This window comes from Coregonus clupeaformis, chromosome 23, assembly GCF_020615455.1.
Source record: "Coregonus clupeaformis isolate EN_2021a chromosome 23, ASM2061545v1, whole genome shotgun sequence".
Taxonomy (NCBI): Eukaryota; Metazoa; Chordata; class Actinopteri; order Salmoniformes; family Salmonidae; genus Coregonus; species Coregonus clupeaformis.
In genome coordinates, this window is record NC_059214.1 from 17,825,658 (window position 1) to 17,850,134 (window position 24,477).

At 44.6% G+C, this 24,477-nt stretch overlaps 1 protein-coding gene across 3 annotated transcripts in view; it reads left to right on the forward strand.

Moving 5' to 3' along the window:
* The window catches only part of LOC121536678 (myosin light chain kinase, smooth muscle), a 95,333-nt gene that overhangs the window by 68,415 nt on the left and 2,441 nt on the right, over positions 1 to 24,477 (forward strand). Inside the window, exons 17-33 of one of the 3 annotated variants that reach the window (XM_041844105.2) lie at positions 229 to 1,055; positions 3,018 to 3,134; positions 4,634 to 4,702; positions 11,899 to 11,952; positions 12,361 to 12,408; positions 13,147 to 13,274; positions 14,174 to 14,330; positions 15,939 to 16,244; positions 16,455 to 16,481; positions 16,659 to 16,743; positions 17,051 to 17,254; positions 19,105 to 19,322; positions 19,601 to 19,724; positions 21,079 to 21,231; positions 21,725 to 21,848; positions 22,790 to 22,880; positions 23,548 to 23,676. In XM_041844105.2, the coding sequence (XP_041700039.1) occupies positions 229 to 1,055; positions 3,018 to 3,134; positions 4,634 to 4,702; positions 11,899 to 11,952; positions 12,361 to 12,408; positions 13,147 to 13,274; positions 14,174 to 14,330; positions 15,939 to 16,244; positions 16,455 to 16,481; positions 16,659 to 16,743; positions 17,051 to 17,254; positions 19,105 to 19,322; positions 19,601 to 19,724; positions 21,079 to 21,231; positions 21,725 to 21,848; positions 22,790 to 22,880; positions 23,548 to 23,676 (2,861 nt within the window). The remainder of the gene's footprint in view (positions 1 to 228; positions 1,056 to 3,017; positions 3,135 to 4,633; positions 4,703 to 11,898; positions 11,953 to 12,360; positions 12,409 to 13,146; positions 13,275 to 14,173; positions 14,331 to 15,938; positions 16,245 to 16,454; positions 16,482 to 16,658; positions 16,744 to 17,050; positions 17,255 to 19,104; positions 19,323 to 19,600; positions 19,725 to 21,078; positions 21,232 to 21,724; positions 21,849 to 22,789; positions 22,881 to 23,547; positions 23,677 to 24,477) is intronic. The other 2 variants (XM_041844106.2, XM_041844107.2) reach the window with 2 other exon arrangements.

Here is a 24,477-nt window from a genome sequence, read left to right on the forward strand (position 1 = left end):
GTTTAAACCCTGAATATAACCAAATAAATTGTTTACAGTACCTCCTCCAGCTGTGCCATTGTTCAAAGCCAGGGGCTGGTTGCCCTTATAAGGCTACTGAAGTCATCTCTGATGTAACATCATGTTGAGTTGTGGTCCCCCCCCCCTCAATTAACCAGTGGAGGCCGGGGGCTTTTAAACGACCCCTGTTTTTTTCCTCTTCCGCCCTCTCTCTCTGTGCTACTGCAGGCTTGAGCCTTGTCAGCGTGTGGGAGGAGTGGACGGGACAGTGCGAGGCAGAGGAGCACCGAGCAGCAGCACTAGCAGCAGCTCCATTCAGCAGCAGCAGGAGCCAGTGGAGTCAGAGGAGCCCAGCGCAGCTCGGGGACTCCTGAAGAGGCGCGTGGAGACCAAGGAGCACTGCGAGGACCAGATCCGCCTGCAGGAGGCCGAGCAGCGCGACTTCCGCACGGTGCTGGGCAGGAAAGTCACCACCAAGAGTGTCTCCGAGGAGGATCTGAAGGAGATCACGGCGGAACAGATGGACTTCAGGAGCCAGCTCCAGCCCAGAGGGGTCAAGCCCAAGACCCTGTCTGAAGATGAGAGGAAGGTCAACGCTCCCGCGCAGGTGGACTTCAGAGCCGTCCTGGGGAAGAAGGGGGGCGCCGTGAAACCAGGCGCTGCTCCTGCCGAGAAAGGAGAGCCTGCAGATTTCAGATCAGTTCTGGCCAACAAGAAGAAGCAGACAAGCTTGGAGAACAACGGGGAGAGCCCTGCTCCAGCAGCAGTTCAGTCCCTGGTAGCAGCAACACCCAAAGCTCCTGCTTCTTCCCCTGACAAGAAAGAGAAGGAGAAGAACACCGTCAACTGTGTGGATGGTGGGATTATTGATAAGAAGAACAACAACATTGGAAAGGAGCCAGTGTTCAGTCAGAAGCTGAGTGATGTGAGCGTGGTGGACGGATCTTGCCTGCGGCTACAGTGCCAGGTGACCTGTGACCCCCCTGCTACTACTACCTGGACTCTAGACGGGAAGGTCATCAAGCCCTCCAAGTTTATCAAGCTGTCGAACGAAGGTAAATATGTGGCCTACTACTAAACCGACCATGTCTGCCTCCCAAATGGCACCCTATTCCCTTTTCATAGTCCAGAGCCCAAACGTAGTGCACTACATAGGGCAGGGGTATTCAACTCTTACCCTACGAGGTCCGGAGCCTGATGGTTTTCTGTTCTACCTGATAATTAATTGCACCTATGTAAATCAGTCCCTGATTAGAGGGGAACAGTTAAAAAAACGCTGTGAAACTGGCTTCAAGGTCCAGAGTTGAGTTTTAGGGACATGGGGAATAGGGTGCCATTTGGGATGCATTCCATTTCATTAATGCATTATTCATGTCTCTGTGGAGGCTTGGCTTCTAATATTAGAAAGTAGTGTGTCTATGACAGACAGAAAGACAGTGATATGACTGAGTTTCCCCTCTCTCACCGAAGCATTACAGGCATTTGATATGGGATATGATGGGAACAATCCCTTTACATAGGAGAGTCAATCAAATCACATGAAATCAAAATTTATTTGTCACATGCGCCGAATACAACAGGTGTAGATCTTACCGTGAAATGCTTACTTACAAGCCCTTAACCAACAATGCCGTTTTAAGAAAAATAAGAGTTAAGAAAAATATTTGCTAAATAAACTAAAGTAAAAAATAAAAGAGCAACAATTAAATAACAATAACGAGGCTATATACAGGGGGTACCGGTACCGAGTCAATGTGCAGGGGTACAGGTTAGTCGAGGTAATTGAGGAAATATGTACATGTAGGTAGGTGTAAAGTGACTATGCATAGATAATAAACAGTGAGTAGCAGCAGCGTAAAAATGCAAATAGTCCGGGTAGACATTTGATTAGCTGTTCAGCAGTCTTATGGCTTGGGGGTAGAAGCTGTTAAGAAGCCTTTTGGACCTAGACTTCGCACTCCGGTACCGCTTGCTATGCGGTAGCAGAGAGAACAGGCTATGATTACGGGGGCTGGAGTCTTTGGACATTTTTAGGGCCTTCCTCTGACACCGCCTGGTATAGAGGTCCTGGATGGCAGAAAGCTTGGCCCCGGTGATGTACTGGGCCGTACGCGCTACCCTCTGTATCGCCTTGCGGTCGGAGGCCAAGCAGTAGCCATACCAGGCGGTGATGCAACCAGTCAGGATGCTCTCGATGGTGCAGCTGTACAACTTTTTGTCATCGATGTTATCATAGAGCCTATATATTTTGTACTGGTTCCTTGTAATCGTTTCCATGTAAAAAGCCCCTCTCATATACAACGTGGTATAAATAGAGTAATAGCTGAAGGATTCCCTTTTTCTGGGCTCCTGGGTATCCTTGACACACCTACAAACAGACATAATGTTCGTCCCAAATGGTACCCTATTCCCTAAATAGTGCACTACTTTTGACCAAGGCCCATAGGAAATAGGGTGTCATTTGGGACGCAATATCCATCATCTCTGTTATTTCATGTCAGAGAAACAGCCCCAAATCCCAACTGTCACACAGCCATGTCTACTAAAGAAATAATGGAATTATATCTTGGTGACCCTCCAGGTCATGTTTATTCTCATTTTAGTGTCACCGAGGGTCATGCTGAAGAATGCATTGCTTCAGGCTCTGAGAGAGAAGCTTACATTTCTCATTTACTTCATTTACGTCCCACCATAACAAATGAAGTATGTTAGTATGTTATCATGGAGCCATAGGGTAGTAATGGAGGCCTCTCTGGCTATGGTTGTCTATGTGTGTACTGGGGCCACTGTGGCTATGGTTGTGTGTTTGTGTGTGTGTGTGTGTGTGTGTGTGTACTGGGGCCCACTGTGGCTATGGTTGTATGTGTGTGTGTGTGTGTGTACTGGGGGCCACTGTGGCTATGGTTGTATATGTGTGTGTGTGTGTATACTGGGGGCCGCTGTGGCTATGGTTGTCTGTGTGTACTGGGGCCACTGTAGCTAAGGTCCCTTGTGTGTGTGTCTTTGTTTTCCTGCAGGAGGCCAGTGCTCCCTGACCATCGACAAGGCCCTGCCCGAGGACGAGGGCCAGTACAAGTGCCGGGCAGAGAACTCTGCCGGTAAAGCTGAGTGTTCCTGCATGGTGCTGGTGGATGGTGAGTTGTTCCAGGCTGACGTGTCCCTCTGACTGCTCCCCACTCCCATGAGTCCCCCTCAGCCTCACGGCCACCCCGGCCTCAGCTCAGGCACTTCCTGCAATTACAACGGACAGATTAGCCTAGCTGGATTCCCTGTTCCAGGCTCCCACTGCACGTCCTCCTCCCCCAGCCCCCCAGCACTCATTAACAGGCCTGGATCAAAACATTATCCAGGCACGCACAGTTCAAGCCTAGTTTTAGATTCATATGCAAATAGAAATTAGTTGAACTTTTGCATACTTCTACTACTAATCAAATCAAATCAACTTGTATTTGCCACATGCGCCGAATACAACAGGTGTAGACATTACAGTGAAATGCTTACTTACAAGCCCTTAACCAACAATGCAGTTTTTTATTTCAATAGAAAAGTCAAATAAAAATGTGGTAAGTAAAAAAAAATTAAAGCAAATAACTAAAGAGCAGCAGTAAAGTAAAATAACAGTAGGGAGGCTATATACAGGGGGGTACCGGTACAGAGTCAATGTGCGGGGGCACCGGCTAGTCGAGGTCATTGAGGTAATATGTACATGTGGGTAGAGTTAAAGTGACTATGCAAAAATAATAAACAGAGTATCAGCAGCGTAAAAGAGGGGGATGGGGAAGGGTTGGGGGGGCAGTGCAAATAGTCTGGGTAGCCATGATTAGCTGTTCAGGAGTCTTATGGCTTGGGGGTAGAAGCTGTTGAGAAGCCTTTTGGACCTAGACTTGGCGCTCCGGTACCGCTTGCCGTGCGGTAGCAGAGAGAACAGTCTATGACTAGGGTGGCTGGAGTCTTTGTACTCTCTGATGTACTGGGCCATACGCACTACCCTCTGTAGTGCCTTACGGTCGGATGCCAAGCAGTTGTCATACCAAGCGGTGATGCAACCAGTCAGGATGCTCTCGATGGTGCAGCTGTATAACTTTTTGAGGATCTGAGGACCCATGCCAAATCTTTTCAGTATCCTGAGGGGGAATAGGCTTTGTCGTGCCCTCTTCACGACTGTCTTGGTGTGTTTGGACCATGATAGTATGTTGGTGATGTGGACACCAAGGAACATGAAGCTCTCTACTGTTGACGTCAATGCAAAAGTATGAGATTATGAAACGTTATTTAGCAAATATGGTTTGGTCCACCTTAAATAGTCCAGAGCAGGGTTGCAAAATTCCGGGAACTTTAAATACATTCCCTGGTTTTCCAGAAATCCTGGATGAAGTGTTCCGTATTTCCTGCTATTCCCTCCTGATTCTGGGAAGCCTCCAACTGGGATTTCAGGAAAACCAGCAAATGTATTGAAAGTTCCCGGAGTTTTGCAACCCTAGTCCAGAGGGAATCATTGCATTTTTAACATGAATGGTCCATTTGAATGGTTAGCTGTTGTTGTGTTACTGATACACTAAGTAGGAATTCATGTAGTTTTATCAGATAGGAAAGAAAGAGAAATAAGTAGCCATGTTTTTTTCCTCTTCCGTAGATCCTACAGACACAAACTCGACAGCAGCTGACAAGAAGATCAAGAAGCCATCCACCCCTACCTCCGAGAGTGAGTTTCCAAAATATGTGCTTCCTTATTTCCCAAAAAGGAGCGTTGTGGGATCTCTCTGTCTTTCCCACTGCTGCAGCCTGCCTGCCTCTCAGTGAGCTGGTGCTCTTTATAGCATGTGAACAAAAATAAAATATTGTTCTGACCCCAAACTCACTCATTAAATCTGGCCAATCTCTTCTCTCTGTGTAGAGAACGAACATGAAAATTGTGATCAGTAAATCTATATAGGTCTTTTATCCAAAGTATTTTATCAAGTTAGATTTATGCTAATGGTAAGGATGTTGGGGAGGATTATGGAGAAGATGTTCTTATCTTATTGGTCATCTTAATCTTTTCAAGCTGGAGGAGTAGGTAGGAGTTCTATAGAGTTATGTGCTATACCCCTGCACATTCTTTTCCATATGATTTAATGACGTAGGCATTAGCCTGTAAAGAATCCAGCAGTCGACACCCCCTTGCACGCAGATCTACCTTTACATAAAAGGCTTTAGATCAGGCACACTCAGGGCTGGGCATGAAGAATGTCCATATATCCCTCATGCCTCCAGCCTGGATGGTTCCTTCCAGGGGTCAGAGGCCACTACGACACCCCTCTCCTCTGTGATGTTTGACAGAGCTAATTGACTGCTGTTTGTCTTTAAGCCCGGGACACTCACTCGAACTTAAAACATGCCCAAGGAGAAAGGGAGAGGGAAAGAGAGAGCGGGATGGAAAGAGAGTGGAGGGAGAGAGAGACCCTTTGCATGGCTGCCCCGCTCACTCAACCTCCTCTCCCAAACTTCCATGTAAGGCTTGCGTCTGCCTGCTCCTTAGCCCTCTCTTGACTCACATGCTCTGGCCTCTTTTTCCTATACTCTGAGGTTCTGAAGAAAATCTGCCAGCTTCGGGATATGCTTTTGTCCTGCTGGAATGTGGAATGATCCAAACAAGCTCTAAAACTAAGAGCTGTGTGGTGAGCATTTTAATAAAAGGCATGAGGCCGAGACCTGACATGAGAGCCCCTGATGATTAGTCAACGCAATTCTCTTTTTGTAATGATGTAGGAGTGATTTGAAACAAGTAAATATGTGTTTAAAGTCCACAGCATTGGCTAGGGTTGGAGGTAATTCTGTCTTAGAATGATTCATTCACAACATTGTTCCCATGGGGTATGGAATCATGTCATGTGAAGCTTTAGAGTACAGTTATCCTGACTGTGATAGTTGGGGTCAGTGCTTATGGTTCTCAAAGAGGTTGAGATTTTTTTCAATTGTACTAGAAAGCAAGCCTTGCTGCAGATATTATAATATAATGGCGCTGGAGGGAATAGCGTTTTACAGGCTCTTGACTATTTGGTATTATTTTTTTCTCTGATCTTAACTGTTTTTGTACATAATGTTTTCGTCATCATTTCCTATGACATCAGAACAGCAAACACTAACCTCCATTTGGATGAGGATTTCTACTTCAATGAGTCGGAGGCGAATGACATGCTGCTCATCCCGGACCAGGTCCAAATCCCAGACACTCGAAGATAGAGGAGGCGCAGTTATAGAAGCCGGCATGTGGGATACCTGACAAGACTACGCAGGCGGGTGGATAAACACCTCCTCTACCCTCCGTTCTATTGGCGAATGTGCAATCACTGGAGAATAAACTGGACGAGTTCTGTTCGAGATTATCCTATCAACTTGATCTGAAGAACTGTAATATCCTATGTTTCCCAGAGTCGTGGCTGAACCAAGACATGGAAAATATAAATCTAGCTGGATCTTCGATACATCGGCAGCACAGAGTGGCAGTGTTGGGCAAACTCCTGGAAGGGGGGTGAGTGGGGGGGTGGTGTCTCTTTGTTAACAATAGCTGGTGCGCGATCACTAATATTAAGGAAGTCTCAAGGTTCTGCTCGCCTGAGTTAGAATAACTCATGATAAACTGTTGACCCTACTATTTACCAAGAGAGTTTTCATCAATATTTTTTGTAGCTGTCTACTTACCATCACAAACCGATGCTGGCACTAAGACTGCACTCAACGAGCTGTATAGGGCCATAAGCAAACAAGAAAATGCTCACCCAGAGGCGGCGCTCCTAGTGGCAGGAAAACTGAAATCCGTCTTACCTAAGTTCTACCAACATGTCACCCGTGCAAATAATAGAGGCAAAAAAACTCTAGATCACCTTTACTCCACACACAGAGATGCATACAAAGCTCTCCCTCACCCTCCATTTGGCAAATCTTACCATAACTCTATCCTCCTGATTCCTGCTTACAAGCAAAAACTCAAACAGGAAGTACCAGTGACGCGCTCAATACGGAAGTGGTTTGATTAAGCGGATGCTAAGCTACAGGACTGTTTCACTAGCACAGACTGGAATATGTTCAAGGATTCGTTACATTTTAGTCATTTAGCAGACGCTCTTATCCAGAGCAATTTACAGTTTGTGAGTGCATACATTTTTCATACTGGCCCCCCGTGGGAAACGAACCCACAACCCTGGCGTTGCAAGCACCATGCTCTACCAAGTGAGCTACAGGGGACCTCATTCATCCGATGGCATTGAGGAGTTTATCAGTCACCAGCATCATTAATAAGTGCATTGACAACGTCGTCCCCACATTGACCGTACGTACGTATATATCCCAACCAGAAGTTATGGATTATAGGCAACATCCATACTGAGCTAAAGGGTAGAGCTGCCGCTTTCAAGGAGCGGGACACTAATCTGGACGCTTAAAAGAAATCCCGCTACGCCCTCCGACGAACCATCAAACAGGCAAAGCATCAATACAGGACTAAGAGCGAATCCTACTACACCGGCTCTGACGCTCGTCGGATGTGGCAGGACTTGCAAACTATCACGGATTACAAAGGAAAACCCAGCTGTGAGCTCCCCAGTGACGCGAGCCTACGAGACAAACTAAATACCTTCTATGCTCGCTTCGAGGCTAGCAACACTGAACCATGCATGAGAGCACCAGCTGCTCTGGACGTCTGTGTGATCACGCTCTCCGTAGGCGATATAAGACCTTTAAACAGGTTAACGTTCACAAGACCGCAGGGCCAGACAGATTACCAGGACGCGTACTCGGAGCATGCACTGACTAGCTGGCAAGTGTCTTCACTGACATTTTCAAACTCTCCCTGACCCAGTCTGTAATACTTACATGTTTCAAGCAGACCACCATAGTCCCTGTGCCTAAGAGCCAAGGTAACCTGTGTAAATGACTATCGCCCCGTAGCACTCACATCTGGACTCACTCTAATTTGCATACCTCACCAACAGATCCACAGATGGCACAATCTCTATTGCACTCCACACTGCCCACCTGGACAAAAGGATCACCTTTGTGCAAATGCTGTTCATTGACTACAGCTCAGCGTTCAACACCATAGGGCCCTCCAAGCTCATCACTAAGCTAAGGACCCTGGGACAGAACACCATCCTCTGCAACTAGATCCTGGACTTCCTGAGGGTAGGCAACAACACATCCGCCACTCTGACTCTCAACACGGGGGCCCCTCAGGGGTGCGTGCTTTGTCCCCTCCTATACTCCCTGTTCACCCACAACTTTATGGCCGCGCATGACACCAATACCATCGTTAAGTTTGCAGACAACACGACGGTGGTAGGCCTGATGATCACTAACAACAATGAGACAGCCTATAGGGAGGAGGTCAGATACCTGGCAGTGTGGTGCCAGGACAACAACCTCTCCCTCAATGTCAGCAAGTCAAAGGAACTGATCGTGGACTACAGGAAACGGAAGGTAGAGCACGCCCCATTCACATCGACAGGACTGTAGTGGAGTGGGTCGAGAGCTTCAAGTTCCTCGGTGTCCACATCAGGACCTATCATGGTCCAAACACACCAACACAGTTGTGAAGAGGGTACGACAACGCTTCTTCCCCCCCAGGAGGATAAAAATATTTGGCATGGGCCCTCAGATCCTCAAAAAAACACCTGCACTATTGAGAGCATCTTGACTGGCTGCATCACCGCTTGGTATGACAACTGCTTGGCATCCGACCGTAAGGCACTACAGAGGGTAGTGCGTATGGCCCAGTACATCACAGGGGCCGAGTATCCCTGCCATCCAGGACCTCTATACCAGGTGATGTCAGAGGAAGGCCCTAAAAATTGCCAAAGACTCCAGCCACCCAAGTCATAGACTGTTCTCTCTGCTACCGCACAGCAATCGGTACCGGAGCACCAAGTCTGGGACCAAAATGCTGCTGAACAGCTTCTACCCCCAAGTTATACGTTTGTTGAACAGTTAGTCAAATGGCTACCCTGACTATTTGTATTGACCCCCTTTTTATTTGCACTGACTCTCTTTCACCGACTCAATGCACACTCACTAGACTCTACCCACACACTCACACATACAACACTCTAACATACACACACACACACACACACACTACATTGACGGCACACACACACACACGAACACATTGACAGACTTTCACACTCTTCACACATGCTGCTGCTACTCTGTTTATTATCTATCCTGATTGCCTAGTCACTTTAACCCCTACCTACATGTACATATTACCTCCATTACCTCAACTACCTCGTACCCCAGCACATTGTGTTACTATTTCCTTTTAAATGTTTAGCAAATTGTTCTTACTTTTTAACTCTGCATTGTTGTGTAAGGGCTCGTAAGTAAGCATTTCACGGTAAAGTCTACACCTGTCGTATTCAGCGCATGTGACAAATACAATTTGATGTGAGTATATATAACTACAGTGAAATACTGATTCATCACTGTGCCCAGCAAATATAATGATCGTAATTTATTGAATCCTGTAATGGCTCATTGCAGCTAAATGTAACATCTGTTTGATTTTTATTTATTTCTAAGTGCTCTAGAGTGACCTATCGATGGTATCAGCCTTGTTATGGTTTTTCTAAAGCCGTTGCTCTTGTTTGTGTGGTGTATCTAACTCCAGTCACAGAGCGTGGTGAGCCATGGGAATTGTGTCAGTGGTGTAGTGCTATGAAAACAAGCAGCTTTTTCATGCCCACTGGAAAACTCTAACCCCTGCACGATTATATACTTTAAGCTTGGGAGCACAGTCCAGCACTGCAGGCTCCTGCAGATCTCAGAATGCACTGTCCTATCTGGTGGCTCAACTTCTCCTCTCCTCTCTCTCCTCTCCTCTCCTCTCCTCTCCTCTCCTCAACTCTCCTCTCCTCTCCTCTCCTCGCCCTCCACACAAACAGAGCATGCTGGCCACAGAGAGAACACAGAGTAGAAATGCCAATGCGGTTGCCTGCTCCCACACCTCGTATATCAAACTGCTTTCATCTGTGCCTCTACTCCTCTCGACAGCCTGTAACAATGACAGAGATAGTGCTCATCAGGGAATTCAATGGTTTTGGAGCTGCTGTTTCCCTACATGCTGAGCATTTACAACCTGATTGTGACACAGGCCGTGCAATACAATGGCTCCACGTTGTCTGAAAGCCTGTGAGAAGGAACCAGATCATGGGTACATGGCCCCCTGGGGAAGGGTTAAGGCCCGACTCGTTTTGACAGCTTCAACATCTCTCAAAGACTGGGTAACATGGACCACTTCCTCTGCTGCTCACTGTTCTTGACTCTATGTGGATCAGGAACCATAAGCCTTCAAGGCTTGATATCCTGGGTGCTGGCATATAAATTAGTAGTAAGGTAACAGAGATTCTCTTTGACCTATGCTAAGGATGCTGGAATATAGTTTAAGATATAGTGCCTTTACATTGACACTGAGATTATGTTTATGCAGAACAGTGTTTTCCAAAGGATGGGTCGGGACTCGGGACCTACTGATGGGTAGAGGGCTCCAGGTTAAAGTGTCCCCTAGGTACAGATCTAGGATCAGCTTCCATCACCCAATCCTAACCTTAACCATTAGTGGGGGAAATGCAAAACTGACCCCAGATCAGCATCTAGGGTCAAGACTTGGTTGTGAGTGACTAAAAACATAGGTATTGGTGGCATTGGTTAATGATTTGTCACAAATGACAACAGACAGTTATAATGTAGAAAAGTTGGAGAGCTTCTGGTGCAGATGATCGTGTGCGACATTGAGCAATGTATCATGGTGCTGGTGTGGTCCTTTTCATACCAGAGTCTATTCTTTCCTTAAACAGCTGTTCCCTTTCTCTAGTGCTCCATGATTTGTTGCATGTTTCAATCTTTAGTGAATGTCCTCCACTAGGTCTCTTGTCACATGGCTGTCTGTTTTTCCAGGATACACGAAAGAGCTGTTTGATTGAACCGTAGATGGATGGCTAAACTAACTGGCTTAGACACTGCCTCGAAGCTCAACTGCAAAGTTACAATATATAAACATTTATTAAAAGGATAAACTGTTATCTGCACTAAAACTTTGCAAAGCCAATCGGTGTGCTCATAACATTTTAGTCGGTTGTTGTTAAAGCCTGGTCTGTTTGTTGGGCTCCTTCTCTATTTGACATGAGATAAACTATAATGTTTTGTAATGTAATGGTAGATGCTTTGTTTGTGCAATTAAACTTTGATCAACTTTAAATCGTTTATTTCAGTAACCCATTTTGGTACGGTGAGCAAAAATAGTTTTGTGTTGGAAAAAGGATGTTTTTCCTTCCAGAGAGCAGAGGACAGGAGGACCTATCATGCAGAAAAAAGGGGGAAAAGTATGACTTTGAGAGCTTGGAGTTGAAACTGTTATTGGTTAAGGTTAATATTCCTACTGTTGTTCCTTGCTCCTCACTCTGTGTATTACTTCATTTTACTGGAACATTGTTTCTTGACAGCAATCAAATTTAAAATAAATAGTGCCAATAGCTATTTCCTGGATACTTTGACTATTTTTAGTATTACCAAAAAAGGCAAATACCAAAGGACATGAGCACAGAGGCAGCCCTTCTTTCTCCCAGGACATCCACAAGAGAAGAGCTCCCTCCCCCAAGTTGACTTATCAGACACTGTTTATTCTCCTTTCCCGTGTACTGTCCTGGGAATAACTAGTGGTAATATTTTATATGACGTACATAATGCATTATAATACACTTGTAATGTGTTAAGATGACACTAACTATTATAATAAGCATCCATAACTCATAAGCGGTTATAAAACTCAATGTTTTATAGATAATGTATTATAATGACGTGTAAGGCAAACGCATTAACCAATTAAACAATGATTTTGAATCTACAAATGTGTTATATTTCCCACAGTATGTGCTCCGTCAGTGGCTTGCTCACAAACTGGACTGGTGTTTCCAACTTGTGGTAAATGAGCTGTACATCCTCATCTCTGCTTTGATTGATCAGTCTGATTGTCAAAAGTAACAATTCTTAACAGGGATCCAGAGAAATCGGTGCAGGCACAATTTGAGAGATTATGTTAGGAAAAATAACAAATCAAATCAAATCTTCTAATGCTTGCTGCTGCTGTAGCTCACAATAATGTAATAATTAAGTGCAATGACCATTAATTTCTGCGAATCCTACGCTCACTATTTTTTGATTCCATCTGTTTTCAGATTAGTATGTTTTTCATGTATATTTCACTTGAATAATTGCATTGAAGAGTCACACAGGGGATTCATTTGTACCAAATCTCCTAATTTGTTCCATTATCAAATGCATTGACACAACTGCGTTCCCAATTGTAATCATTTACCTTCTCTTTTCCAGGTGAGGCAAGGATAAAGAAACCGAATACAAAGATGCCTCCCAAACAGGGTAAGAAAGACTTCTTTGCCATGCAAAAATGTAACCCAGGGGAGTCTCAGAGTAGGAGTACTGGTCTAGGATCAGGTCCCCCCTGTCCATGTCCATGTTATTCATTATGATCTAAAAGGCTAAACTGATCCTTAATCAGCACTCCTACTCTGAGACACTTGATACATATGGCCCTGTACTAAATCTCTCTGGACTACTAAAGAGGGCACAACCAAAATGTCAACAAGCGGTATAGTCCAACAACAGTGATACATGCAGTAGATAGCCTAGAGGACCTGGCCCGTGTGCCAAACACTGGCCATACCTTGCTGCTCTAACTAAGACAGAGTACTGCTCCCTGCTCTGGCAGAGGTCTGGGGGTGCCTGTAATAGCAATCGGAGATCCCCCTCCTCAGCATGCTGTAGTGTGAACCAACCTGCCCTCTAATAACGAGAGCCAGGGGGGCAAGTCACCCAATCCCAGCAGCTGTTGCAGTTGTGCTTTGTTCGCTGCGGGGAGCTTTAAGGCATTAGCAACGCAATGATATGCTGGGCGTGGGGCGAAGGCGGAAAGCCAGAGGCCTGCCAAACCATCTCAGCCCCCAGGTTAATGGACACAGTGGGCAGGGGGACACAGACGAATAGACTAATGCTGGTTTTACGCAGAGGTTTGTTCTGATGATAGAGATGTTTCTGGCTGAAGTGACTGTGTGTGTGTATGTGTGTGACTGTGTGTGTGTGTGTGTGTGTGTCGTCCAGCTATGCCCCCTCAGATTGTCCAGTTCCCGGACGACATGAAGATTCTGGCAGGGGAGAAGGTGGAAATTCTCTGTAAGTTTGGAGGAGCTCCGCCAATCAACTGCACCTGGCTCAAGTTCCGCAAACCAGTAAGGACCAGTCTGTACAAAATTTTTTACAACCTTGATAAAGATGAGCAAAAATGAATGAGAATGCATAAGCAGAAAATAACCCCATACATACTCAAATGCTCTTTGATGTTATGGGGCTATTTTGCATCCACTGGTCCTGGGGCCCTTGTTAAGGTCAACGGCATCATGAACTTTACCCAGTACCAGGACATTTTAGCCAAAGGCCTGGTTGCCTCTGCCAGGAAGCTGAAACTTGGCTGCAAGTGGATCTTCCAGCAAGACAATAACCCCAAGCACACATCAAAATCCACAAAGAAATGGTTAATTGGCCACAAAATCAACATTTTGTGATGGCCATCTCAGTCTCCTGACTTTGAAAACCTGTGGTTTGAATTCAAGAGGGCAGTCCATAAGCGCAGACGAAGGATATCAAGGCTCTGGAAGGATTCTGTATAGAAGAATGGTCTAAGATCCGTCCCAATGTGTTTACTAACTCATAAAACATTTTAGAAAAAGGCTCAGTCCCATTATCCTCGCAAGGTGAGGAGGTATTGAAAGGTTTTGACCCCTACCTTTTAGAGAAAAAAAGTATTACTTGTTAAACAAAATCTCTTTCTCTAAGCAATTGTATATGTATAAAATAATATAATTTCCCTGTTTTTCTTGCATACAATATAACTCAGTATTTGAATTATTTTATACAGTAATTTTTGCTAATCTTTATCAAGGATGTCAATAATTCTGGACCCCACTGACTATAATGCAATGCACCTGTCTATGATTAACTCTAACTGTGATCTGATATTATCTACTATCTACTAGCTCTTATCATTGTACCCTTGAACACTGTTTCAACTAACACATGTCCCCTCTGTGAAATCACTGACCTTATGGCGATGCCTTTGTCTTGTATGCAGATTCAAGAGGTCAAAGGTGATTTAACCATTGAAACCACTGAGGTTACCAGTAAACTGACCATCGCAGACAGCCAGCAGGACCACTGTGGCTGCTACACCATCGAGCTGCGAAACAACTATGGCTTGAGACAGGCAGCTCTCAACCTTACCATTGTTGGTACGTTCCATTTTTCCAAATCAGGCCTTATATAAATGTAGCCTGTAGGCGCTAGGCAGTGACGCCATTTTTAGCTCCGTTGCTGAGATTCAGAAGACAATTAAGAGTGGCAGAAGTCTTTCCCAGTATAAAATGATATATGGTATAATCCATGATTTAAAAGCACTGCTGCTACTGATACCAATCATTTTATTGTATCTCGTAAAAAATAGCGGTCCTGTAGCTTTGGGGAATGTTGTTGGGGAAGGGAAGGTATGCAGGACGGGCCAGCTCCAACTCTCTAGATCCTAATACTAACAGGCCGCTGCAGGGATCTCCGATGGCCTTTTAAGGTTGTGCTTTCTCTCCAGCTGTTGCTTTAATATGAGGCTCTTTGCCACTGCTGTCAGAGTGGAGTGTATCCAGTCTAACTCAGGGAATACGCCAAAGCCAGGGAAAGAGGAGTTATAGAGCTGCTCCACATAAACGCAACCGCTTATGTGCCCGGAGAACTGTTAATAGCATACAGAGAGGCACAAAGCGCTTGTTAGACACTGGTAAAAACAGCCTACCACTTAGATGCTTGTTAATGTATATAATGTATATGATCCTCTGTAGCTCAGCTGGTAGAGCACGGCGCTTGTAACGCCAAGGTAGTGGGTTCGATCCCCGGGACCACCCATACACAAAAATGTATGCACGCATGACTAAGTCGCTTTGGATAAAAGCGTCTGCTAAATGGCTTATTATTATTATTATTATTATTATTATTATTATTATTATTATTATCCTCGCGTTAGGTTTATGGCCTTGGACTGTATGTATGGAGTATAGAGGTTTAGTTTTGAATTGTTTCATGTAATTTGTGGCCCCTTTTGCAGTGACATTGAATCGTCCCCCATGGCAGAGCTGTTGGTGTCACGCTGTGCTCTTTGGGGCGGATTAGTTTGCTATTTTACAAGGGCGCACTGGAGATTAAGTGGGGGTATGCTTTTAACAGCTTGGGTAACATGGCATCCCTCTAAACAAAGCAGGGAGAATAAGGTACTGTACCTAGCAGACAGTCTGGGGCATATCGTCTGACACCAGCAGTACATAAAACTGATCCAGACTCCATGTGAAGCCTCCCTGTCACTGCTCTCACAGATCATCTGCGCTCACTAACAGTTTCCTGTACTGTGCCTTTAATTGAGAAGCTGCCATTACTGTATATGGTGAAACTGCTGTTGACGAATGGAGTTGGTTCAAAAGGTAGCCACTATAGCCAGACAGGAAGCTGCTTCATTCCCAACAGAGCTGTGCTTTTGTGTGCATGGGGACTACTGAGTACAGACGTTGGTGAATGGAAGGACTGGGAGACCTATCTGTTCAAACCTTCACAAGTCGAGTGACCTTCAAACTCTAGGTCTGGCACCCTATTCCCTATATAGTGCACTACTTTTGACCAGGGCCCAAAAGTAGTGTACTATATAGGGAATAAGGTTCCATTTGGGACTCAGCCTAGAACATGTATCACAACAATGGAAACATGTGGGCAGGGGGACACAGCTTATTGAAAGGCCTAGCATTGCGCCTGAGCATGTCCGTCATTTGGCGCGTTGATCTACTGAGTGTCACTGTGTGTTCCAGACAAACCTGATCCCCCTGCACGAGTTCCAGCAGCCTCAGACATCCGCCGCTCCACACTCACACTGTCATGGTACGGCCCCACCTACGACGGGGGCAGCGCGGTCCAGTCCTACAACCTAGAGATATGGAACTCTGTGGATAAGGAGTGGAAGAACCTGGTCTCCTGCAACAGCACCTCCTATAATGTCCAGAACCTGCTGGGTCAGCGCCAGTACAAGTTCAGGGTGCGGGCGGTCAATATCTACGGCATCGGGGAGCCCAGTGCCGAGTCTGAGCCTGTCACAATGTTAGAGGAGGATGTAGAGGGTGAGCTCCCCCTAGTGGCATATATGGTGTACTGACACTCATTGGTAACACTAATAATCACACTCATTGGTAACACTATTATAATAACACTTATTGGTTACTAACAAGCCATTTTCTTTGACATTGTGTCAGACATTGATTTGTATTCATAATAATGATTATTGATTCATACTAATGCCTAATGACATTTCTGATAATTTATTCTAACAGAAAAGGAGGAGGTTGAGGATGATGAAGGTATGTTTAATCTAATCCAAGTTCATATGTAATTGCTTCCTTTAAAAAATCATTTTGGTAACACCTTCTATGATATGTACAATTTTTATAATGCCTTATAATGCCTTTATAATGTGTTATGACACAGTGACTATTAGCATCCATAATGAATCCTAAGCGTCATGTTCCTATATTCAGACAAAGACCCAGACTACAGAGATGTGACCGTTAGAACAGATGTGAAAGTCAAGGATCTGTATGATGTGGAAGAGCGGCTTGGAACGTGAGTACCCTCCTATCAACAATGACTGTGTCCCAAATGGCACCATATTCCCTATATAGTACACTACTTCTGACCATAGGGCTCTGGTCAAAAGTAGTGCACTATGGAGGTAATAGGCCCTGGTCAGAATTAGTGCACTATATAGGGTATAGGGTGCCATTTGGGACGTAGACAACATGTTGGTCAGCAAAGCATTGGTCCACATTGACATGTATCTACATCTGCAATAGGCCTACTGTGTATACCTCATCCATGATATCCTCTATCAGACTCCAAAAAATAATCATTTTCCTTTTCTGTGCTTTAGGGGGAAATTCGGACAGGTATTCAAACTGTTGGAGAAGGCAACGAAAAAGCATTGGGCTGGAAAGTTCATCAAGGCCTACTCTGCAAAAGAGAAAGATAATGTGAGACAAGAGATTGCTATAATGAACTCCCTCCATCACCCCAAACTTGTCCAGTGCATTGATGCCTTCGAAGGCAAGTCGGACATCGTCATGGTTTTGGAAATGTGAGTACATTTAACCCATACTTTACAAAAAGTTGATATTCATTTGGGTTACCCAGGATGCATCCTAAATGGCACCCTATTCCCTATATAGTGCACTACTTTTGACCAGAGCCCTTTGGCTAGAAACATAAGGTTATTTAGTAGATATACAACTGGAATGAATACAGGTGCATTTGAGGATTTCCACTTGGCACTCATGTTAAAAAATTACACTACATGACCAGAAGTATGTGGACACCTGCTCGTCGAACATCTCATTCTAAAATCATGGGCATTAATATGGAGTTGTTACCCCTTTGGTGCTATAACAGCCTCCACTCTTCTGGGAAGGCTTTCCACTAGATGTTGGAACATTGCAGTGGGGACTTGCTTCCATTCAGCCACAAGAGCATTAGTGAGGTTGGGCACTGATGTTGGCCGATTAGGCCTAGCTCGCAGTCGGCGTTCCAATTCATCCCAAAGGTGTTCGATGGGGTTGAGGTCAGGGCTCTGTGCAGGCCAGTCAAGTTCTTCCACACCGATCTGGACAAACCATTTCTGTATGGACCTCGCTTTGTGCACAGGGGCATTGTCATGCTGAAACAGGAAAGGGCCTTCCCCAAACTGTTGTCACAAGGTTGGAAACACAGAATCGTCTAGAATGTCATTCATTGTATGCTGTAGCATTTAAGATTTCCCTTCACTGGAACTAAGGAGCCTGAACCATGAAAAACAGCCCCAGACCATTATTCCTCCTCCACCAAATGTTACAATTGGCACTATGCTTTGGAGAAGGTAGCGTTCTCCTGGCATCCGCCAAACCCAGATTCGTCCATTGGACTGCCAGATGGTGAAGCATGATTCATCACTCCAGAAAACGCGTTTCCACTGCACCAGAGTCCAATGGCGGCGAGCTTTACACCACTCCTGCCGACGCTTGGCATTGCGCATGGTGATCTTAGGCTTGTGTGTAGCTGCTCGGCCATGGAAAGCTATTTCATGAAGCTCCCGACGAACAGTTCTTATGCTAATGTTGCTTCCAGAGGCAGTTTGGAACTCGGTAGTGAGTGTTGCAACCGAGGACAGACGATGTATACGCGCTACGTGCTTCAGCACTCGGCGGTCCCGTTGTGTGAGCTTGTGTGGCCTAGCATTTTTCGGCTGAGCCGTTGTTGCTCCTAGATGTTTCCACTTCACAATAACAGCACTTACAGTTAATCGGGGCAGCTCTAGCAGGGCAGAAATGTGATAAAACTGACTTGTTGGAAAGCTCTTCAGTAAGGACATTCTACTGCCAATGTTTATGTATGGAGATTGCATTGCTGTGTGCTCGATTTTATACACCTGTCAGCAACGGGTGTGGCTGAAATAGCCGAATCCACTTATTTTAAGTGATTTAGTGTATCTGAGTATGAAAATGTATATGATAACGTTTATTTTGGAGAATGTCAAAGGAAATTGATTTGCATTTAAACATCTCCATTATTCGTGGCTAATGATTCTTTTTGACCAGACAGACACTTCACACAGACAGAAATGTTGGCTTTTTTATGTGGTGATGCTTGGAAAAAGTTCACTTGCCAAGTATTTGAGACATGTAAACACATTAGACTGGTCCATTTCCCCTATTATTTGTATAGCATTATCAAAAGGTAGACTGACACAAGAACAATGGACTCACTTGACTCTATTTTAAAACCGCAATTGTCCATAGTACTAATTTTAGATGATAAAGCTGTCAAAGCTAAAAAATGATATTCGAGATACTCTAAACTGACAAGTATTTGATATCCAGTTAATGATTTTCATATTTGGCTGTAATGTGTTTCGCAGGACCTCAACCATCATTCTCTCTCTCTCGTTCTCTGCAGGATCTCTGGCGGGGAGCTGTTTGAGCGTATCATCGATGAAGACTTTGAGCTGACAGAAAGAGAGGTCATTAAGTACATGCTGCAGATCGTGGACGGGGTTCATTACATCCACAAGCAGGGCATCGTCCATCTGGACCTTAAGCCTGAGAATATCATGTGTGTCAACAAGACTGGGAGCACCATCAAACTCATTGACTTCGGCCTCGCTCGCAGACTAGGTATCCAGGCCTCATGTGCACAGGACAATTTCAGAAATAGGGTTGCAAAATTCCGGTAATTTAACCAAAATTCCCAGGTTTCCCAGAAATCCTGGTGGGAGGATTCCCAGATATCCTGCTTATTCCCTCCTGATTCCAACTGGGAAAGTTACTGGAATTTTGCAACCCTATTCAGAATCATAGCAACATCTATCTTTTCAATAACTTCCTATTCTAATGAATGCTAAATAAACACCAACATTTCATTTTTGAAACCGTCTTCCCCTGTGTGCTCCTAGAAAGCTCTGGAACATTGAAAGTTCTGTTTGGAACCCCTGAGTTTGTGGCCCCTGAAGTGATCAACTATGAAGCAATCAGTTACCCAACAGACATGTGGAGTATAGGGGTCATCTGCTACATCCTGTGAGTGTCAAACCAGTTATAACGACCCTTATAACCACTTATAATCACTATAAGTACCCTTATAACCATTCTTACTTGTAATGTTTGGAGGAAGCTTCTATGTTAACACTTTATTTGGTTAATCCCAAATAGATGGTTTGTAAATGTTCAGTAGATGTTGAACTAGCTGTCAACAACATTTCAACAAACTATCCGCTAACCCCAGCCCTAACCTTAACCCTTATCCTAACCCTAACCTAACATTAACCCTAACCCTAACTGTAACCTAGCAAGGTGTTGCAGTAACAGTTGACAGTTTGTTGATAGTGTGAGCATCTATAGATCATCTATAGGGGACTATCCAAATAAAGTGTGAACGTTACCATGACCGCTAGCCTTAACCCTAATCTTAACCATAAACCTAACATTAAACCTAAACCTAGCAAGCTGTTGCGGTAATATAGTTTGTTGATAATTTGAGCATCTGTAGATAATCTATAGGGCACTATCCAAATAGTCTATTTGCTACCATGTGTCCCTAATCTCAAACCTGCCTTATTGGGTTTCTCTGGGCTTCTTTCCGCAGGCAGGCAGGCAGGGAGGCAGGCAGGCAGGGAGGCAGGCAGGCAGGCAGGCAGGCAGGCAGGCAGGCAGGCAGGCAGGCAGGCAGGCAGGCAGGCAGGGAGTGTGTGTATGGGCCTCTCCATCCTCTATGCCTGTAAATGGATATAGAGACAGAGCAGAGCAATACTCTCCAGTGCCCCAAACCTCTGTGAGGTCTCCTCGGTCCACAAAGATTTATTACAAACTGCTTACATAACAGTGTTAGAAGTGAGGCTCTGTGATCTCTATTGCTTCAGAGATTTCAGGCCTGCATCCCAAACAGCTCCCTATTCCCTATGTAGGGCACTACTTTTGACCAAAGCCCTATGGGAATAAGGTGCCAATAGGGTGCCATTTGGGATGCATCCAAGGTTTCATCCATCCTGTTACAGAGTCCTGACTCACTTAGTGGTATACCGATATAGACCTATGTCTAGCATGGAAAACATCTGGGTGTGCCCAATAAGACTGGCTTTGTTGAACATGATGAACACTTACCAAGACTCACCAGTGAGCACTGTTTAGGGTGCCGGCAGGGTGTGGTGCATTTTCCATGCAGAGCAGAAATGTTTTTTGGTAGACCTTGTTGTTCTGCACCTTTTGTAGGTCAAGCATTCATTATACTTCTCTCTCTCTCTCTCTCTCTCTCTCTCTCTCTCTCTCTCTCTCTCTCTCTCTCTCTCTCTCTCTCTCTCTCTTTTCCTTTCTTTCTTTCTCTCTCTTTCTTTCTCACTCTCCCTCTCTCCAACCCCCCTCTCTCTCCCTCCATCAGGGTGAGTGGCCTGTCCCCATTCATGGGGGATAACGACAACGAGACCCTTTCCAATGTGACCTCGGCCACCTGGGACTTTGAAGACGACGCCTTCGATGAAATCTCAGACCATGCCAAAGACTTCATTACCAACTTGCTGAAGAAGGATATGAGGTAAGCAACATGATGCTCTCTGAAATACAGCTTGATTAAAGAGCCATGTGTGTCCCAAATGGCACAATATTCCCTACATAGTGCACTACTTTACCATACTTGATCATAATGTAGTGTACTAAATAGGGAATAGGGTGGCATTTGGGTGAAAGCCCCAGTTCTGACATGATTTGAGTGTAAATGTTGTAGAATGTCTTTGATCAGCCTGACATATGTCTCTGTTTAGATTGTTGAGGTGTCATATATCTGTTATTTAGTCTCCTTTTGCTAACGGTTGCTTTTGACTCTGTTAGCGTCCCAAATGGCACCCTATTCCCCATGTAGTGCACTACTTTTGACCAGGGCTCTGGTCAAAAGTAGTGCACTATATATAGAATAGGGTGCCATTTGGGACGCAGCCCTATCTCGGTCCAAATCTCTATCTGATGTGTTGGAATACAGTGAGAATAACGTCTTTGCGCCTCTCAATGTTCATGTGTTTCTGTGATCGTAGGGCTAGACTGACATGTGATCAGTGCTATGAGCACCCATGGCTAAAACAAGACACTGGCAAAATGGAGGCCAAGAAGCTGTCCAAGGAGAGGATGAAGAAATACATCTTGAGAAGGAAATGGCAGGTAGGTAACAGCAGAACAGATCATGTGCTGTGTCAGCAGAACAGATCATGTGCTGTGTCCCAAATGGCACCCTATGAGCCTTGGTCAAAAGTAGTGCACGATAGAATAGGGTGCCATTTGGGACGTAGACCATGTCTCCTGTTACAGATCAACATATGCCCATCCATCTTTATCACAAGACAAGCACTGTAGTGCGGGGTAGTACATATTAATCCACCCAAACATGTTTGAGATTGAGAATATGTGTTAGATATGGTGCACTATGAGTTTCGCTAAAGTTCCACTATAGGATAGGCTACGAATATAACTGTATTGTTGACTGTTAGCCTACTCTGAGCTTCCAAGTTATGACAAATGAGTCTCACGAAGTCCCTGCAGTTCAACTCCTTCTCTGAGTGCTCACACATGAGTAAACCTCTCATTGTGTTAAACAGTCACCATGGAGGTCCATTAGTATTTCATGAGGTAAAAAATACAAACTGCGAGTATTACTTTGGAAAACTAGAACACAAAACAGTAGAGACCGTGAAAGTGGAGAGATGTCCGATTTATTTGTACCTGTGTTTTGATCAACATGTACAAATCCTGAAGGCAACAATCTCCGTGATCAAGTTATCCACCATGCTTTGTTTATAGTAGCAAACAGTTTTAGGGCCATACATCATAGAGTGCATCCCAAATGGCAGCCCATGCCATATAGCGTGTACTACTATAGACCAGCTCTGGTAAAAAGTAGTGCACTATAAATGGAATAGGGTGCCATTTGGGACACTGCCCTACTCTGTACTTCATGGCCAACTAACAAGACATTTCTTATTGATACAAACAAGGCCATTAATTAATAAGCGTCCCCTTAACATTTCTTGATGATGTCTATTCCTATACCAAGGACTGTTTGTCTGCGAAAGAATGTAACGAGTGTATCATTGATTTCATGGCAGAAAACCGGACATGCAGTGCGGGCCATCGGAAGACTGTCGTCAATGGCGATGTTGGCGGGCGTCAGTGCCAAGAAAGGCTCCCCTACTGAAGGTGGCATGGCGTTTTTTTTTTTTGCTCCTTATGAATGTTCCTAACCTTTCTGTTGTACCCCCGAGCAGGGGATGGCACTCAGCTAGGGGTGTTTGTTTTATTAATGCCACCCTGTGAACATTTGCCCTCCTTTTTTTGGAGCACTTTGGTTGGTACAGTTAGTGGTGCTACCAGTGGAGCTGCTGCTCCTATTCAAACTCAAAGCAGCGCACTGCACCAGTTTTTGTTTAAGTTGTTAAAGTGGCAATATGTAACTTTTTGGGCAACCCGACCAAATTCACATAGAAATGTGAGTTATAGATCTGTCATTCTCATTGAACGCAAGTCTAAGAAGTGGTAGATCTGTTGTATGTGCGCTATTTCTATGCTTCCCGTTCTTAAGTTTTGTTTTTGCATCTTTTACTTTCGGTTTTGTACACCAGATTCAAACAGCTGAAACAACAATATTTTTGGTTATGGAAAATATATTTCACAGCGGTTTGGATGGTACAATGATTCTCTACACTACACTAGCTTATTTTGTCACATAAACTGAAATTAGGGAAACTATTAGAGTTTTAGCAACCAGGAAATGGCCGAGCGATTTCTGCATAGTGCAACTTTAAGTTCAACTTGAGGCAAAATCAATGTGTCATTTTGTTTTCCCCCATTGTCGCATGTTTCATAGAGGACAACCAGTTCCTTGAATGCCTAGAGTATGAGGAGAAAACCCAGGTCAAGCCCACCTTCAGCTCAGTCATCAAGGATGTGGAGGTGGTGGAGGGGAGCGCAGCCAGATTTGACTGCAAGATCGAGGGTAATGTCTCACAACCTCTTCATTTACATCACAATCTCCTAATTTACGTATACGTACGTCACAAGTGTTGAATCCATTCATCTGCCATGAAGTCCATCAACCAAACAATAGGACAATATATTTTTTGCAAATCAAATCATTGTATTTGTCACATACACGTGTTTAGCAGATATTATTATTATTATTATTAATATGCCATTTAGCAGATGCTTTTATCCAAAGCGACTTACAGTCATGCGTGCATACATTTTTGTGTATGGGTGGTCCCGGGGATCGAACCCACTACCCTGGCGTTACAAGCGCCGTACTCTACCAGCTGAGCTACAGAGGACCACACAGATGTTATTGCGGGTGTAGCGAAATGCTTGTGCTTCTAGCTCCGACAGTGCAGTAATATCTAACAAGTAATATCTAACAATTTCACAACATATACCCTATACACACAAATCTAGTAAGGAATGGAATTTAGGAATATATACATATATGGACAAGCAATGACAGAGCGGCATGGACTAAAATACAGTAGAATATTATAGAATAGAGTACAGTATATACATATGAGATGAGTAGTGCAAGATATGTAAACATTATTAAAGTGACTAGTGTTCCATTTCTTAAAGTGGCCAGTGATTTCAATAGGCAACAGCAGCCTCTAATGTGCTAGTGATGGCTATTTAACAGTCTGATGGCCTTGAAATAGAAGCTATTTTTCATTCTCTCTGTCCCAGCTTTGATGCATCTGTACTGACCTCGCCTTCTGGATGATAGCGGCCTTCCTTTTTGGCCTTCCTGTGACATCGG